The sequence below is a fragment of the Coffea eugenioides genome, chromosome 6 (assembly GCF_003713205.1).
Source record: "Coffea eugenioides isolate CCC68of chromosome 6, Ceug_1.0, whole genome shotgun sequence".
Classification (NCBI taxonomy): Eukaryota; Viridiplantae; Streptophyta; class Magnoliopsida; order Gentianales; family Rubiaceae; genus Coffea; species Coffea eugenioides.
Genome location: NC_040040.1, coordinates 45,949,719 through 45,965,758, shown reverse-complemented (window position 1 = coordinate 45,965,758; position 16,040 = coordinate 45,949,719). Strand labels below are relative to the sequence as shown.

General features: G+C 33.6%; 1 protein-coding gene and 1 long non-coding RNA gene across 3 annotated transcripts in view; one reads left to right on the top strand and one right to left on the bottom strand.

Moving 5' to 3' along the window:
- Window positions 1–785: 785 nt before the first annotated feature.
- On the bottom strand, window positions 786–3,920 carry LOC113776211. 2 transcript variants are annotated; one of them, XR_003468987.1, is made up of 5 exons: window positions 3,863–3,920; window positions 3,685–3,774; window positions 3,248–3,317; window positions 1,818–1,883; window positions 786–1,171 (listed from the first exon to the last, which is right to left on the bottom strand). It is a non-coding gene; the product is annotated as an uncharacterized LOC113776211 (long non-coding RNA). The 2 variants fall into 2 exon arrangements; XR_003468986.1 differs by lacking the exon at window positions 3,863–3,920 and having other exon boundaries at window positions 3,685–3,845.
- An 11,442-nt stretch (window positions 3,921–15,362) lies between these two features.
- The window catches only part of LOC113774235 (mitogen-activated protein kinase kinase kinase 18-like), a 2,919-nt gene continuing 2,241 nt past the window's right edge, over window positions 15,363–16,040 (top strand). The window contains exon 1 of the mRNA XM_027318792.1: window positions 15,363–16,030. Within this exon, the coding sequence (XP_027174593.1) occupies window positions 15,410–16,030 (621 nt within the window). The 5' untranslated portion in view covers window positions 15,363–15,409. The remainder of the gene's footprint in view (window positions 16,031–16,040) is intronic.

Here is a 16,040-nt window from a genome sequence, read left to right as displayed (position 1 = left end):
ATGCAAATGCACTTTGCCCTGTTAGTAAGCCAAAAAGCAATTTGAAATGCTAATAGACTTTGCCACGATATTTTTTTCTTCAATGATGATGTATCTTCAACTTTTCTTAAAATTTTCAATGATAATATGTCTTCAACTTTTCTTTCTTCGATAATGATATAACTTCAACTTTTCTTCAAGCACAACATTCAAGTACCTATTCATCATTCCGAGTGAAACCTTTTAAGTAGCTCAGAACTATGCATGTTTATTTTAATGATCATGAATTAGTTTGGGTTTTCACATTCACCTTTGACCCCACAGAATTGTCTATCCACCTTAAAAAAAAAAACTGTTACAAGAAATTTGGTCTTCAGTGACAAGCCATTTTTGTCACAAAAAAATAAAAAGTCGTCACTGATAACTTTTATTGATAACTTTCTAGTTGTCACAGAGTCGTCACTGAAGGCCCGTCGGTAAAAGTATATAGTGACGACAATAAAAGTCGTCAGTGAATGGAACTCTTTTGTGACAACTGATGTCGTCAATAATTATTATAATTTTAGTGATGACATAGTATCTTGTCAATGATGTACAAATAAATGTCGTCACTAAAAGTGATATGTAATTGTCATTGGTATAGACTAATTACTGACGACTTTTGTTGTCACTAAACACTTTTTAATTTTATGACCGCAGATTGTTATTAATGGAAAATTCTGATTCAATGATAACTCTTTATCACCATGAAAATTGAAAATTTTCCTACAACAATTATATCTATAAATGGAAAAAAATGACAATGATTTATAATTAGCAAATGAATGCATCCATTGCATTACGAAATGTCAAAATATCATATAAGCATTCAAATATCATAATGAAGTTCAACAACACCCTATAGATAGTTTGATAAGTGGTATTTGGCCTAAATTTCACACATAACTCGAGGTAGCTTTACAAAACAAATCCAAGTCCCAAATTTCAACACAGAGCCGCTTCAGCAACACTCAGCTCCTCCCCTCAGGTAAAAGATTTGTAAGGCAGTTTTCAGCAATGGCTCCTAAAGCTGACACCACAAAAAAGCTTGATACAAAGGCTCAGGCAGCCAAGGTTGCCAAATTTGTCAAATCTGGGACAACTTTTAAGAAGAAAGCCAAGAAGATCCGGACCAAAGTTACCTTCCATCGTCCTAAGACATTCAAAATCAAAATCAAAATCAGCCCCAAAGAAAATCAAAATCAGCCCCAAACTAATGCACCAAATTAGCTCAAGAAATAAGTACTGCTATTAAACTTCAGCCTCAAAGGAATAATATAACAAGTTGATAAGGCAACAAGCACTACTATAACAAGTACTGATATAAGTACTGCTATGAACAATATAACCAGTTGATAAGACGATAAGCACAACACTAAAGGAAAAGCAACTTCAGTTCACTTGCTTAGCTAAAACATTCAAATAAACTAAACTAAACTAAACCAAAACAATCCAAACTAATGCACCACAGAGGATACAAGGTGTCAAGTATGATAACCAAAGTAATGTCGATCATGATATAAGGTGTCAAGTAGGAGCAATGTGTACCAACATAACTAGAATGTTTCTTTGCCATTTAAAAGCAAATAACAACTTTCTTGTTCTAGATCTCTGAAATTACTTTTGCTGTTTGTCATGGTGTATTAATTCCATAGAAAACCAGCACCCCTTAATATTGTATTCCAATCAAACTAGTGAGTTAGGCAAGTGGCGGGACATTGCAAAACATTCACAGTGAAATTTACTTCAAGAATGGCACCAAAAATGGGAACCATTCATGTGAAAAGAAAAGGTATTACCTCAAGGAATGCCTTCAAAACCCACATAAAAGTTAGTATTATTACTCCGTTAACAGAAAATCCAACCTACATCCAGCAAAAAGTTTGTGATTATACAGTATAAAATAATGCTATATGGAGAACAAACTACCATGTAAGACGTGAAACTATCAATAATTAGCAATTAACTGTGGCAAGATGTACACTTCTCAATTTAGCATTATTCCAAGTAGAAGAGGCAAAGCCATATTAATTTGAAAAGGGACATATAGATAGCTGGGGGAGATGGAAAACAGGTTTTATAGTGAATATTGGGCTAATAGATAATATGATAGCACTTAGCAGAGCTGTGGGGAGTATTCAAAAGGATAAAAATGGCTTGGAACTCTGGAGAAAGAAGAGTGATTCTGGACACGAATTGCAAGGCAGCTTTCGAACTAATACAAGGAGCAGGACAGGACTCACCACTATACAATCTAATATGTCAGATCAGGAATGTTTATCGGGAATCCTGGCTACAACATGTTTGGAGAAAGAAGTAAGTGTGCAGACTAGCTAGCTAAAAGTAGTGTCAACAAAGAATCTGGGATGCAGATTATAACAGAACCGCCACAGGAACTTAGTGAATTGCGTGGTGCAAATATTTTAGGGGCTGCGACCCTATGTTTTGTTTCTGTTTAAGAGGATTGACCTCTCCCTTGTAAACTTAACAAAAGGAACATACTAGGCAGAGAAGTAAATGTGGTCAACACATTTGCAAGCAAAACATTTTGGCCAAAGCACCTTTGCCCTTAAAAAATAGTGAAACATGTGAAATTCAGCACAAGTAAGGCTAACAAGTATATTCTGGAGAATCATGGACTCTCAAAACATACCATAAGAAGCTGTCCATGCTGTTCTAATAACATTCCTAGTTCATGAATTTTTACGGAGGAAGATCTTTTTTCACATCAAAACTAATTGATGAGTTTTGGTCCTCTTACCAAGCTCTTCCAAAATGATACTAGTACAAGTCCTTAAGTAGACTTGAGATGCAGCCTTAGAACTCTATCACCAGATTTCTCAGTCACCAGATGCAACACCTTAGACTTGAGATGCAACCTTAGAGGTTTGTGTTCTAGAATGAATTTATAAGTTAGCAGAAAAAAAAAGTCTACAGTATCTTAACTTGCAGGACTACATCCATAGCTAATATACAGCTTTTAAGGCAAAGTACAAATGCAATGATTTGGAGCAACTTGTCCAGGTTTCTAAAAAAATAAATAAATGGAAACAAAGGAAATGAGAGTCGATTTGTGAGTGCGCACATTTACACAAAGATAGAGCACTTCCAACAGGGGGGGATGTAATACATTTCATTCAGTTCTCCACAGAATCGAAATTAACTGCATTTCTGGTCATTAATTAACCACACATTGTACCAACTTTCTTTGCTAAACTTGTCATAATACCTGTTACAACAATGACGATAAAGACAGCCAACGCAATACTTCCACCATCATACCATCCTTCTTTTATACCCTGGAAAACAACATATTAGACTATGGCAAGACCAAATCAAAATTAACCAATCAAAACATGTCAGCATTTTCCATTTTCCACTCAGATTAGCTAGTAAATCACAAGTATATTAAAAAATACTTTAATCTATAAGAATTTGATAGGGACAGATACCATTCTTGTCAGAAAATCAAAAGACAAGATTTAAAATTCATACAACTAACAAAATCATGATCTCAAACATATAGTAGTACAACAAAATTATTAAACAGAAAAAACTTTATAGGGCTTACAATTCTCAATTCAAAATAAGTATTAAGAGTGAACTTATCCTTAAAATTAAAATAATAATAATAATAATTAGAGCAAACTCAAAAATTAAGCTTACCTCTGTCTTTATCCCAAGGGCCAAAGAAGCAGCCGCAGCTACCATCAAGATGATTAAAGTAGTGTCTCGACAAGCTTCCCACAGAAACCTCTATAACACAACTCACAAATAAGCAAGTTAACGAGGCACAGCTCATGATGCAAATGGTTCAATAACTCAACGATTTGCAGTAACAAACCCAAATCTTCAAAATAAGAACATGCTGCTAATGTTCAATTAGACTAGTAACAATAAAGTTTATGAAAAAGAGGGGGAGAATTTCCCTCAGTCACCGCCGGCTTGGTACAGGTGTTCTTCTTGTGCTTCTTGGCGCCACCGTCGAGGTGGAGGGCTGACTCCTTCTGGATGTTGCAGTCGACTAGGGTGCGGCTGTCCTCGAGCTGCTTGCCAGTGAAGATGAGGTGCTGCTGGTCCCGGGGATGCCCTCCTTGTCCTGGGCAGAAAATTTTTTTTTTTAAATTAGGGCAATAAAATTTGGGGAGAAATTGAAACAATTGATCATCTAAGTAGGGTAGAAAAGGTGATTGCAAATGATGGTGATTGCTAATTAGGGTAAGAAACTTTGGGGAAACTATACAAATGATAGAGAAGAAGAGAATTTACCCAAAAATTGAAAGTTGGGAACACAAAATCGGGTCAATAAAAATTGGGGGAAATTGATTACTAAGCAAGAAGAGAGAAACTTGCCTTTTTACAGCACATGCTCTGAGGAAACATATCAAAATCAGTAGCCCAATAAGAAGGAATGCTCAAGCATTAGTGAGAAAGAAATTGAGAGGGGTCGAAGTGAGAGAGAGACCGAGAGAGACAGTGAGAAGGCCAGCGAGTGAAAATGTGAGAATTAGAAGTGTATCAGACTTAGCCCAAAAGTGGTAGACTTGTACTCTTTTGAAAATTGCTTTTTAAAGAATGTCTCCACCAATTTTCAATTCCCGCTGTTTCTTTTTCATTTTGAACGAAAAATTTGATCCAATTTTTAGTTTTATCTTTTTATTTAGATTCTCAAAGAAAGGTTATTTTCTTTGTATTAAATTAAACATTTTAATTAAGTATACTAAATCGGGAATCTACTTTCATATTATTTTAAGAAATAATTAATTATTTTTAAACATGAAAAAAGAAAAATCTTAATTATGTGTTAAGAACTTTCTATCAGTTTCTAGAAAATTTTGTTAGTTTTGTCTAATAGTACTATATTTTTTTAGATGTTTTATATTGAAGAATCATGAATGTAAACTTGCACGAAACTATAGTATACGTATTGATTTGTAAGAAAAATATGTATTCGTTTTGACTTTTAGCAAATCAACATTAAATTTGAAGGAATTGCAGTAATTAGTAGTCCTGATTTCATTAATTAACTTATATAACACAACTATTTCCGCTTTTCATCAAAATGAATTTGTACTTAATGAGTTTCAACATTCGACCAATTAGATGTCAAGGAGGCATTGACAGTATCCAAAATTAAGGTATTTGAATTTAGAGGCCTTGAGTTCTAATTGTAATAGTTTATATAGTTGTTCTAATTAAAAACTTTCATTAATTTTTTTCAGTTAAAAACTTATTGAGTAACTATGACTAGTTTAATAAATTATCAAATTTAAAAAAATTAAATTAATATTTAAGTAACTCTGACTAGTTTAATAAATCATCAAATTTTAAAAAAAATTAAATTAATATTGAGGCTCACAATTAAATAAAGTCATAGTTAATAAATCATCAAATTTTAAAAAAAAATTAAATTAATATTGAGGCTCACAATTAAATAAATGCATTAGAGATGTTCAAGTTAGTGATGATACTTATGTTGTCACTAACTACACTATAGTTTTATTGACAAAAATTGGTCGTCAATAAACATAAACAGTGACAACAATGTAAAGTTGTCAAAGAAAGTGGTAGAATTACTGACAACTTTTATCAAGTCGTCACTATCGCAAAACTCGCGCCTTCCAAGTCCCGTGGCGCGAAATAGTTTTGTGACAACAATTAAAGGTTGTCACTGAAAACTCAGTTGCTTTGAGTCAATTGTGACAACCTTCAAAGTCGTGACTAAACAACCTCATTTTGTGACGACTTTTTGTCATCACAAAGAAATGTTGTCACTAATGACCTTTTTTCTTGTAGTGGCGGAGCTTATCAAAATCTGGGAGAACATATCCTACACCATGAACAGAACTGTGATAGAAGTTCCTTCCAGCATCTTCTTTATTACCATGCAAATGTACTAAGTCCTGTCTCAGACCAAGACTTACCATCGCACATGCAGGCCAAGACTTACCGGAAATCCTCGCTGCCATCCCGTCGGAATATTCATCCTCCAGCTTTTCCTTGCGCTGCTCTGTTGCCCGCGAACCAATTTGGGAATTCCGCTCTGTTTTCGTCATCTTATCTCCCTACGGTGTGGAATTTTGAATCGGTTTCAAACCCCCAATTTCTTCCGCTATTTGCATGCAAAATGGGTTTCTGTCTTGGAAAACCCTTAATTTCATAGGTTTCCCCAATTCGGATGCAAAATAGGCTCTGTCTTGCTTCCCGTATAAATTAGGATGCGAACTTCCAAAAAGGCCCTTGCCTGGCCGTTGTTTTCTGTGCAGATACATGAGTTTTGGGTGGCGACGCCGTATAAGTCCTCAATTGGCACAAGCATTTTCGTTAAGGGACTTAATTGGTGCGATAAAACTTTCAGGGACCAAATCGACTTTAGTAAAATAGTTTGAGGACTAAATTGGCGATTTTCCCTAAATAGTTTTTTCCATTTGATTGGTAACTCATCTTGCTTTCTTCAACCAATTGATTTTATTACTGATTTGATGGTTGGAGTGACATTGGAGAAAGGTCCGACCATTTAATTTTCCATCATTCGACCATATATTGTCCACCCTCCAGCTCGTATCCAACTCAGAACTTTATCTTGGTAAACTTATTCTGTCCAAAAAAAAAATCTGACATGAAAACTTGACTTCTCAAAACTCAAAAGCGTGTAACCTTCATGCCGTGCTTCCTTAGCTTTTGAAATTGAGACACATGAGAAAGCCTTTCAGGTTGGAACACTCTTTTATTTACTGTATAATAACATGAAGCACCACTTTATCCAGTTTGAAGGGCACCCTCCAACTGTCTGTTAAACAAGTTCTTCTCCGTTTTAGTGGTAACTCATCTTACTTTCTTCAACTCTTTAATTTTAAAGTTGACTTGATCGTTGGAGTGAAATTGAGAAGAAAGCCCCAACCTCCAGCTCTTGTCCAACCTGAACTTCCATCTCAGTGGAATTAATATTTCAACAGTTAGGGGAAAAAATATGTACTGACAATATATATACTTACGGGTTTAGATGCATGTCATACACGTAAAGTCTGGTATTTAAATTCACATTTAGACTCATTAATGTGTATATTAGCAGTGTAAAAAAATTAATAGAAAAAAAACTCTAACATGAAAATTTGAACTTTTCATATTTGTAACCCACATGCCTGTGCTTAATTTGTAGCTTTTGAAATCCGCGGCTAAATTAAGTAGGGCAGGGGTGAAATTTATTTCAGAAGTAAAGGTCCTAAGACTTTTGGAATCCTACTTCCAAGGTAATTTTTGGTGACTGGTTTCCTCCTCCTACCAGCAACCAAAGAAAGAAAAAAACATTGAGGTACCATTTGGACCCATTTCGTGATTTTGCAGGTGTAAGGAACCAACTTTAGTATTTTGCTTTGCTTGCAGCTTAAACTTCTCTACCCTGATTCTATAGCTGGATCCCAATTTTACTCTTGTCAGGGATATGACGGTTGTGTTCCTTTTAGCTTTCTACACTATACAGGAATCCACTTTATATTTTATGGCGTGGAAGTTCGAATTTCCAACCTACTCTGGGGTATCCTGTTTCATGCTTTAGTTTATCGGCTCCATGTCAATTCCTCAGCCGCACTAAACCAGACTAAAAAGTCGTATAAAGTCCAGCGATTTCCATCCTGGCATTGCCTTGTTTGGATCGTAGATTTTTAGAATTTTTGTATAAAAAATGTATCAAAATAATATAGTGCGTATAAAGTGAAAAAGTGATTAAAAAATATGTAGAGATAATTTTTCTACAAAAACTCGCAATTCAAACAAGAGCTTAGTTTTGCTAGAGGAAACCTCGAGTACCAAGTAATGTTTTCCAACTCAAGTGAGGTTTGATTTCGGCTTATTCTCAAATGATTTTTTTCTTTTTGATATCAAAAGTGGTAAAAATATTAGTAATAAGAAATGTCCTCATTAAGAGTGGAAATTACAAAGTTTGGAGGGGAATCTCTTTAAACAACAAAATCATTGAAAAAAACTAGCATTCCTCTCTAATACATGCGCAACATCATTATGAATCCTAGGAACCAAGAAACTTTCCAAGCAGAAAAACTTTGAAGAGAATCAATGATGTCCGAAATCAATATTGCCACGCTCGAATTATCAATATCCTGACCATGAATGGATGAAACAACTGTTTTCTTATTATCTCCTTCAAGAACAATGTGCTGGAAATTCAGGTGATGTAAAAGCTGGACAGCAAATTTGGCTGCATAAGCTTCTAACTCATTTGAGGAAAATTTACCAAGCAACTTTTTGTACAATCCTGCTTCAAAAAGTTGTGCCATCAAAATTTGCCTTAAAGGATCCATGTCTAGGCTTCATCCATATGGAATTGGTTGACTGAATTTGACGTTATTCTCAAATGATTCTAGACACCTGATTTTAAATTTTGATTCATTATTGTGTTCTATTCTCTATTGCTTATCAAGACCTATTTTTTAACCCAAAAAAAAAAGCTGAAAATCAAAAGCGACATAATAGGTTCATTTAGATTCTGATTGTGCTTTTCAATATCAAAAGCAATTGTGGACAAGCCCTTTGTCTCTCTTTTTGTTTTTTGCTTTTGTTTTTCGGCAGAAAAAGATTGAATTGGTTCTCTAATGGCTTTCTTGGTCACTTAATTTGGCAAAATTTAATGTGGTTAAAGTTCCAACATAATAGATGAAATGAAAGAAACGATTCTAAGTCAGTCAAGCCATCCTGCTTTTCTGCTTTTTATTCCCTTTGACTGATTGTTTCTATGTGTTCTCACTTTGACATGCCAGGTATTGATTAGTCTACGGACTAGTGTCTTAGTTATAATAGATGTTTTCTAAGGACCGGCTGCTGCCTACTTTAGCTGCCAAAGTTGTTGGTAGTTTACCATTACCGTGAAGTTGAGCAGCAATCACTTGAATTAGGTACCGTACATGAATATAGAATTTGGAATTTAATCATTCAGACATTAGATGTATTTGGTAGAAGACAATTCCTTAGTATGGTTTTACAAATGAAATGCATTGACTAGCAAAATTCATGTTATTCTATGGATGTTATTTTGTATTGGAGTAGAGTATACCAAGTTTCCTAAATCTCAAGGGTAATCATAAAAAATTTAGCAGCAAAGAAGGGCTAAGGCCCCGTTTGATAAAAATGAAGTTTAAAAATTAAATGTTGAAAATATTAAGTTGCTAAATTGATTAAAAAAAACTATATGTATTTGATAACTAACTGAATTATGGTACTGAATCAAAATGTTGCATAAATATTATACTTTCATGTTTGAAAAAAAAAATTGTCTTTTATTATATTTGGAGAGAAAGAAAAATATTTTGTGTGAGAGAAAAAATTAATCAATTGAGATATAACATTTAAGTGTGTGTCTTTATGTATGTGTCTGCATGTGTATGTGTGTGTGTTGAACAAAATCGGGGCAAGTGTATTGCTTTGTACGAAAGCATGCGCGAGAATGAATCATATATGTGAGACGTATAATATATGTGATCGATTCAGAAAATTCAACAAAAAAATTTTCACCTAAAGTTTTGTAAACAAATTAAATAGTGCTTAATATATTAAGTGGTTAGATATTTCAATTAGCAAACATGTTGAATACAGAAAAAGTTATGAATGAATTAATTTTTAGCATGAAGTTGAATTATCGAATGTGTCCTCCTATAATTACACTCTTTTTAGGACAATTTGTGCCCCTACGAATCTTGAACACCAATATAGATGATTGTTAGCACGTGGCATTTAGGATACAATGAATAAAATCAAAATTGTCACTTCCATTGATATGCACAATCAAAGGAAGCAAAAGTTTTTCCATGCGCCTTACTTTTGCCCAAAAATAAAGTTATGAGAACTTAGAAGAATTTATCATTAGAGAAAATTGTTGTCAAAATTCTCCAAAAGATTACCTTCATATTTAGTTTCAAGTTTTAAGTTACATATCCACATATAGTGTATAAAAGGTTCGTTTTGGTGATAAAAATAGTAACTCATGTAGAAACTAAGATTTGAAACCCCAAAACGTAGTGTTATAAAATTTGTAATGCTAATGATTAAAACCCAATAATTCTTTCTTTTCAAAAATTTGAAAGAATTAACTCCTGAAACTAAGGCTTCATAATATGGAAGGTGCAAATGGGTGAAATTTTATTCGACACATTGGTAGTAAACCTTTTAGTAACTTTTTTTACTTGCATTTTACTTAATTTTGTAGGGTTTCTATTGTTAGTGAAACTGTTAAATGTAGTTCATTAAATGTTAAAAATTTTCAATACATAAAGATTGGCTAGAGTACCTAAATTCCAAAAAAAAAAAAAAAACCTCATAACTATTCTAACCAAAATGAATAATCTTATGCTTAACTGTTTTGGATTTATCATGTGAAAAGAGGATAATTTTTTTTTTTTTTTTTGTAAGCAGGAGGACTCGAACCCGAGATCTCTCACTTACACTCACTCCCCCCGTACCACCCAACCCAACCCTCCCCCCAAAAGAGGATAAAAATTGTTTTTTCTTTTCTAATTAGTAAATGCATCCACAATAATCGTATGAATGCTAGCTCATCATTAGATTATAACCAATCCACAAATAGTTTAATAAGTATTAAATTACTATTAGACTAAACTCACAACATATAATTGTATGATTCGAAGCTAAGATCTTTTATTCATGAGGTCTCTCTCTTATTTATTTCACTGTCCGACTAAGGCCTCATAGGCTTGAAAGACTATAAAATAGCTTTACAAACACTGAAATAAAATTAAGAGATGATAGTGGATTGGCTAATAGTAGTTTTACATTTCATAGTTAAATTGACTGGCTAAATATAAAGGATATTCTAATCGATCTAGATGTCACATTAAGTAAATTTTGGTAATTATCCTTTAAACAATGCCAAGTCAAAGCTAATTTGGTAAACTAATTAATTGCCAACCATTATCCTTTTTCAAGAACATTCATGCGTCAATCACAATCAGTAGCTAGGTGCAGATAAAATGCTTAGAATTAGATTCTCACTCTGACAAACGTGGGCTAACGGCGGGCAGACGTTTATTCAAATTTAGGACACAAATGTGAAGTTTTCAAAGCAAGAAATAAGAACCATAATTGAAGAATTTTCGAGGGTGGTTAAGATTTCCTAAACATTGTAGCTAAATGCCAATCAATTTGCTTAATGCACATTGTGGCTGCTGGCAAATTTCTGGCATCAAAATGTCTTCACATGGCATCCTTTTCTTGGCCTTGTTTTCCAGTCAATTAATTAGGCACCTCATCACCAAGAATTGAATATCCAGAAATATATTTTTGACGAATACTTTCATTAGAAATAATTCATGATTTGCATGTGATCATTTTTTAGGTATAGAAAGGTTAGATCCCACTTGTGTAGGGGCAAAAAATTAATATGGATCAGGTTAGGTCTTACTATTTTAGGAAAAAAAATGAATATAGTTCGGATCAAATTCCATTTTTTAGAGGCAAAAGTGAATATGGATCAAGTCATTTGTTTAACTACAAATGATATCTAATTTTTTGGCCTCTACTAAAAAATAATCATGTGTGAGTCACGTAACAGATTCAAGATAAAAAGTGGTTGAAGACCCATGTTGTGACCAAATTATGCCGATTTAAATTTATAAAGGATGTAAAATTAATATTTTAAAAGTGAATGATGAAAAAAATCATTTGATAAAATATGATTGACGTTTTGAACAATTTTTTCTTAGTACTATAATATTTATAGTGTTTTTGCCCGTAATTCTATTGATTATGGTGTTACGGACTTGCAACATTTATTATTGTTATAAAAAGAACGAACACGAAAAAAAAAAGAAAAAAGAGAGAGAGAAAAAAATAACGCGGCTGGCACTGTGGTGTGAGAATATTGCAATCAATACGCAACCAATCATGTGAATCCACAATAAATGTTTAATTTCTTTTGTTCACACTGCACAAGGGAAATGCAATAGTTGAACTTGGTAACATTCAAATCTCAAGGAGTTTGCAAAGTCAAACCATGTTAAAATTTTAGACTCTCACCATCTTTTGCGGTTGACCTTGGGACAGACGGCTTCTTGATACATGTATTTGACAACTACTAAGTCAATAAGGATAGGAAATAAAAAGAAGGAAAATAAAACCGTTTCCTCCGTCTAATAGTACTTGGAAGTATTCATGAACGCGAGATAATAAAATAGTTTTTTGGCAACCCAAGATAATAAAAGAGTTAATAATCTATTCTTGTTACATGTAGAAAATAACAATTATGGACTGTTTCCTGTCACTCCATTTCAAATTTGAAACTACAAAGTACAGACGAAGTACTTAATTAATTGGGCAAATTACATTTTACCCCTATAGTTTAGTATTTCTATACATAACCTCCTTATAGTTTTAAAAACTATATATAATCCCCTCATAGTTTGGATTAAAATGTTAAAATGACAGAAATGATCATTCGTAACGGAACCTTTGAAAATATTGAAATTACCCTTGTTTAAAAATTAAAATGGTTGAAATGACAAAAATATATAAATATAATATACATGACACACTAATCCCATATGATTTTATATTTTATCATATCACCCCCTTATGATTTAATGCTTTATGATATAACCCTCTTATGGTTTTCAAAATATATACATAATCCCCCTATAGTTAATAAATAATTTTCAACTTTACATAGGGGTATTTTGATATTTTAGGTGATTTCGTTATGGATTGCAAATTCCGTTACTTTGAAACTTTAATCCAAACCATGAAAAGGTTATATATAGCTTTTGAAACCATAAGGGGGTTATGTAAAAAAATACTAAATCACAAGGGGGTAAAATATAATTTGCCCTAATTAATTACCCTAATCTGCTAAAAGATGGCATTATTTTCTACCATTTATTTTCTATGGTTAAACAAATTCTGGAGCAAAATAGCAATTAAACAAAGACTTTGGTTTATTTTTGTTAAAGTACATGAATGATTATGAAGTGTTGAATAGATTAATTTTTCTTACACTATTTAATTTTCTGTAGATAACTTGAAAATATTCACAACTCAAATTATAGACGTAACAATTCACTCCAAGATTATATTTGTCAAAATTCAACTATGACTACAACATGAATAAGTATGACTAGCCTTATCAAAGTCTTGATCAATAAGTATTTTTGAAAACTAGTTCAAGATTTCGTGTTAGTTGAAATTAAAAAGTGTACTCTATGATGTCAAAAGCTATAATAAGTACAGACTGAATTTTGTAAGACCGTGTGTTAAAGTTTTCTAGTTATGTTTTAAAGTTTACGTGATATAAGTCACCAATATGTTACTATTCACCATCAATGTAAACAATGATGTAAAAAAACCAAAAAAAAATATTGACACTGAATGCGTGATAAGATTAATTTTTTCTATATTGTCAGTGTAAGCATTATTTTACACTAGTTAGAAGATCTAAATGAATGATGTATAACAAGTGCTCAAATCTAATTATTATTATTATTTTGCATGTGGCACGTATCCAAACTAGTATTCAAGAAGCTTTATTATGATTGCATAGGAAAGGTTAATTTCTTCTTTAAAGATTAAATTATTCTACATAGTTAGGGTAATGTAATACTATTTATTTTATGTGACATGTGTTTATTCTACACTATTAGTGTCAAAACAATCTTTACATCTATTGTACTCTTATGTTATGTCATGGGGGGAAGAAGGGATCCAACTGAGTTCTCTGATTTAAAACTACTGCATTCTCTAATTTTTTTTTTTTAAGAAAAAGAATAGATTCGAACCTCCAACCTGGTGCAGGGAAGAGCTCTAAGAGACTTTCGATGCACAAAAAATTTATCCTTTCCACTAATTTGCAAACTTAAAAGAGCGTTAAAACCAAAAAGAGAAGGAAACAACAAAAAACAAAAAAAGGAGGAGCAAATAATCTTTGGTGCTGTACCTTGCGAAATGCTTGACGTCTTCATGATGGCTCCTTTTTTTTATTATAGCGAGCAAAGGCGCCGCAATGTGAAAAGTGAAAAAAAAAAATTGAAACTTGATTGGATGATTGGTTTGATGACATTAGCGGTGATGGCGCGGTCAGGGCACGTGCTCACGTGCCTTCTCATGTGAACCGATTTTTAATTTAATTAGAGCCAAAGCGAAGCAAAGCAAAGCATGGCGCGCGAGCCAGGCCACCGCCGTCCATAGTCGGCCCTTGGCTGTCAACTCATCCTCCTCTTGCCACGTGGTTCACTCACAACTCAAGCATTCTCTGACTCCAACCAGATCCACGGCAAAAGAAAGACTTGCTTATGAATTAAGCCTAAGGGTCTATTTCCATTGAGCTCCCTTGAGATGAGGTAATTGTCACTTTGAACCGTAATCGTTCAATTGGTTCAATCAATTCCCCATAGTAAGTTTGATTTTCTCACCAAAAACCTTACTATCTTTAATATAAATGTTGAGAGCGAAGTAATATGAAGAGTTTTTACTCATTTATTTCTGTGCTGAAATATTGAAGGAATCTATGAAATCAGCTTTGGATGTTTTCGAACATTTTATTTGTTCTTTATTAGTATAGAAGATTAAGAGCATTGATAAAATGTGTATGCTTTAGTGAATTGAGTTTTTATTAAGTTGTTTTTTCTCATTTTGAGTTTTTTAAAAAAATGAAAGAGAAAATCACATCGACCTCAAACGAAATTTTGAGATTCAAAACTAGTAGATGCAACTTGAATCACTAAAATATAGATTAAGAAATTGTGAAATATTAGGTTGGAGTATTCTTTATTTTTAACTTTCTAAATATGGGTGTACGCATGGTTGTACGTTCACACACAAACATTTTCATAAACCAAATATGTGGATCAAAATTATAAATAAAAAAGTAAAACAAAAAGATGAATTGAGCTTTTAAGTTGAATCTTGAGCCTATATCAAACTCAAAGGCAAAATAATTTTCTTTGCCTCACGAAACCAATTCGACACCAGCGTAGTCGTAAATTCAAAATTTGGTGAATGCAAAAGATATTGTAAAGTTTTATGGGACTAATTGATGCACTTAAATTGCTATGGAGGCAAAATGATGATTAGGTACCTTTTAAAGGGGAAAACTAAAATTAACTTTAAACGTAAAGGCAAAACAAGAAATCTAAGGCCGTCATGGTACAAACTACAAATACAATAGCAAGAAAGATTCTTTGCATAAAGACACCAAGTCAGCAACCGGATGAACAGAGCCACCTAATAAGTGCAAAGCAGCACACTGCAACATTTTGAGCATATAAATATATCCCTTCTCCAAACATACCATTTGGCAGAGTCCTAAATTGCAAACAACTCAAATAAAAGCATTTTCGTCATCCAACCTTCCACCTTCAATTTCTCTCTTCCTTCTTCAATGGGGTGCTGGACTAGGGGTCCAATTATCGGACGGGGTTCCTCCGCAACGGTTTCTCTAGCCACCACGGCTTCCGGCGAACTCTTGGCCGTGAAGTCCGCTGATCTTTCTTGCTCAAGCTTGCTGCAAAAAGAGAAAAGCTTGATTTCTGAACTTTCCTCACCTTACATAGTTAAATATGTAGGCTGTGATGTTACAACAGAAAATGATAAGCCTTTGTACAATTTGTTGATGGAGTATGTTCCCGGTGGCACGCTTTCTGATCAAATAAGGAAGCAGGGAGGTCCATTGGAGGAGTCCATGATTCAAGTCTTTGCACATCAAATCTTGCAAGGATTGGATTACCTTCATTTGAATGGAATTGTTCACTGTGATATCAAGGGCCAGAATGTGTTAATTGGCAGAGACGGGGCGAAAATTGGAGATTTGGGATGCGCTAGGATGGTTGAAGAAGGAAATGGGATGGCCGGAAAATCAGTAATCGCTGGCACACCTATGTTCATGGCACCAGAGGTTGCTCGTGGAGAAGAACAAGGATTTGCTGCTGATATATGGGCTCTGGGGTGCACTATCATCGAAGTGGCGACGGGGAATAATCCTTGGCCTGATATGGAAGACCCTGTTTCTGCTT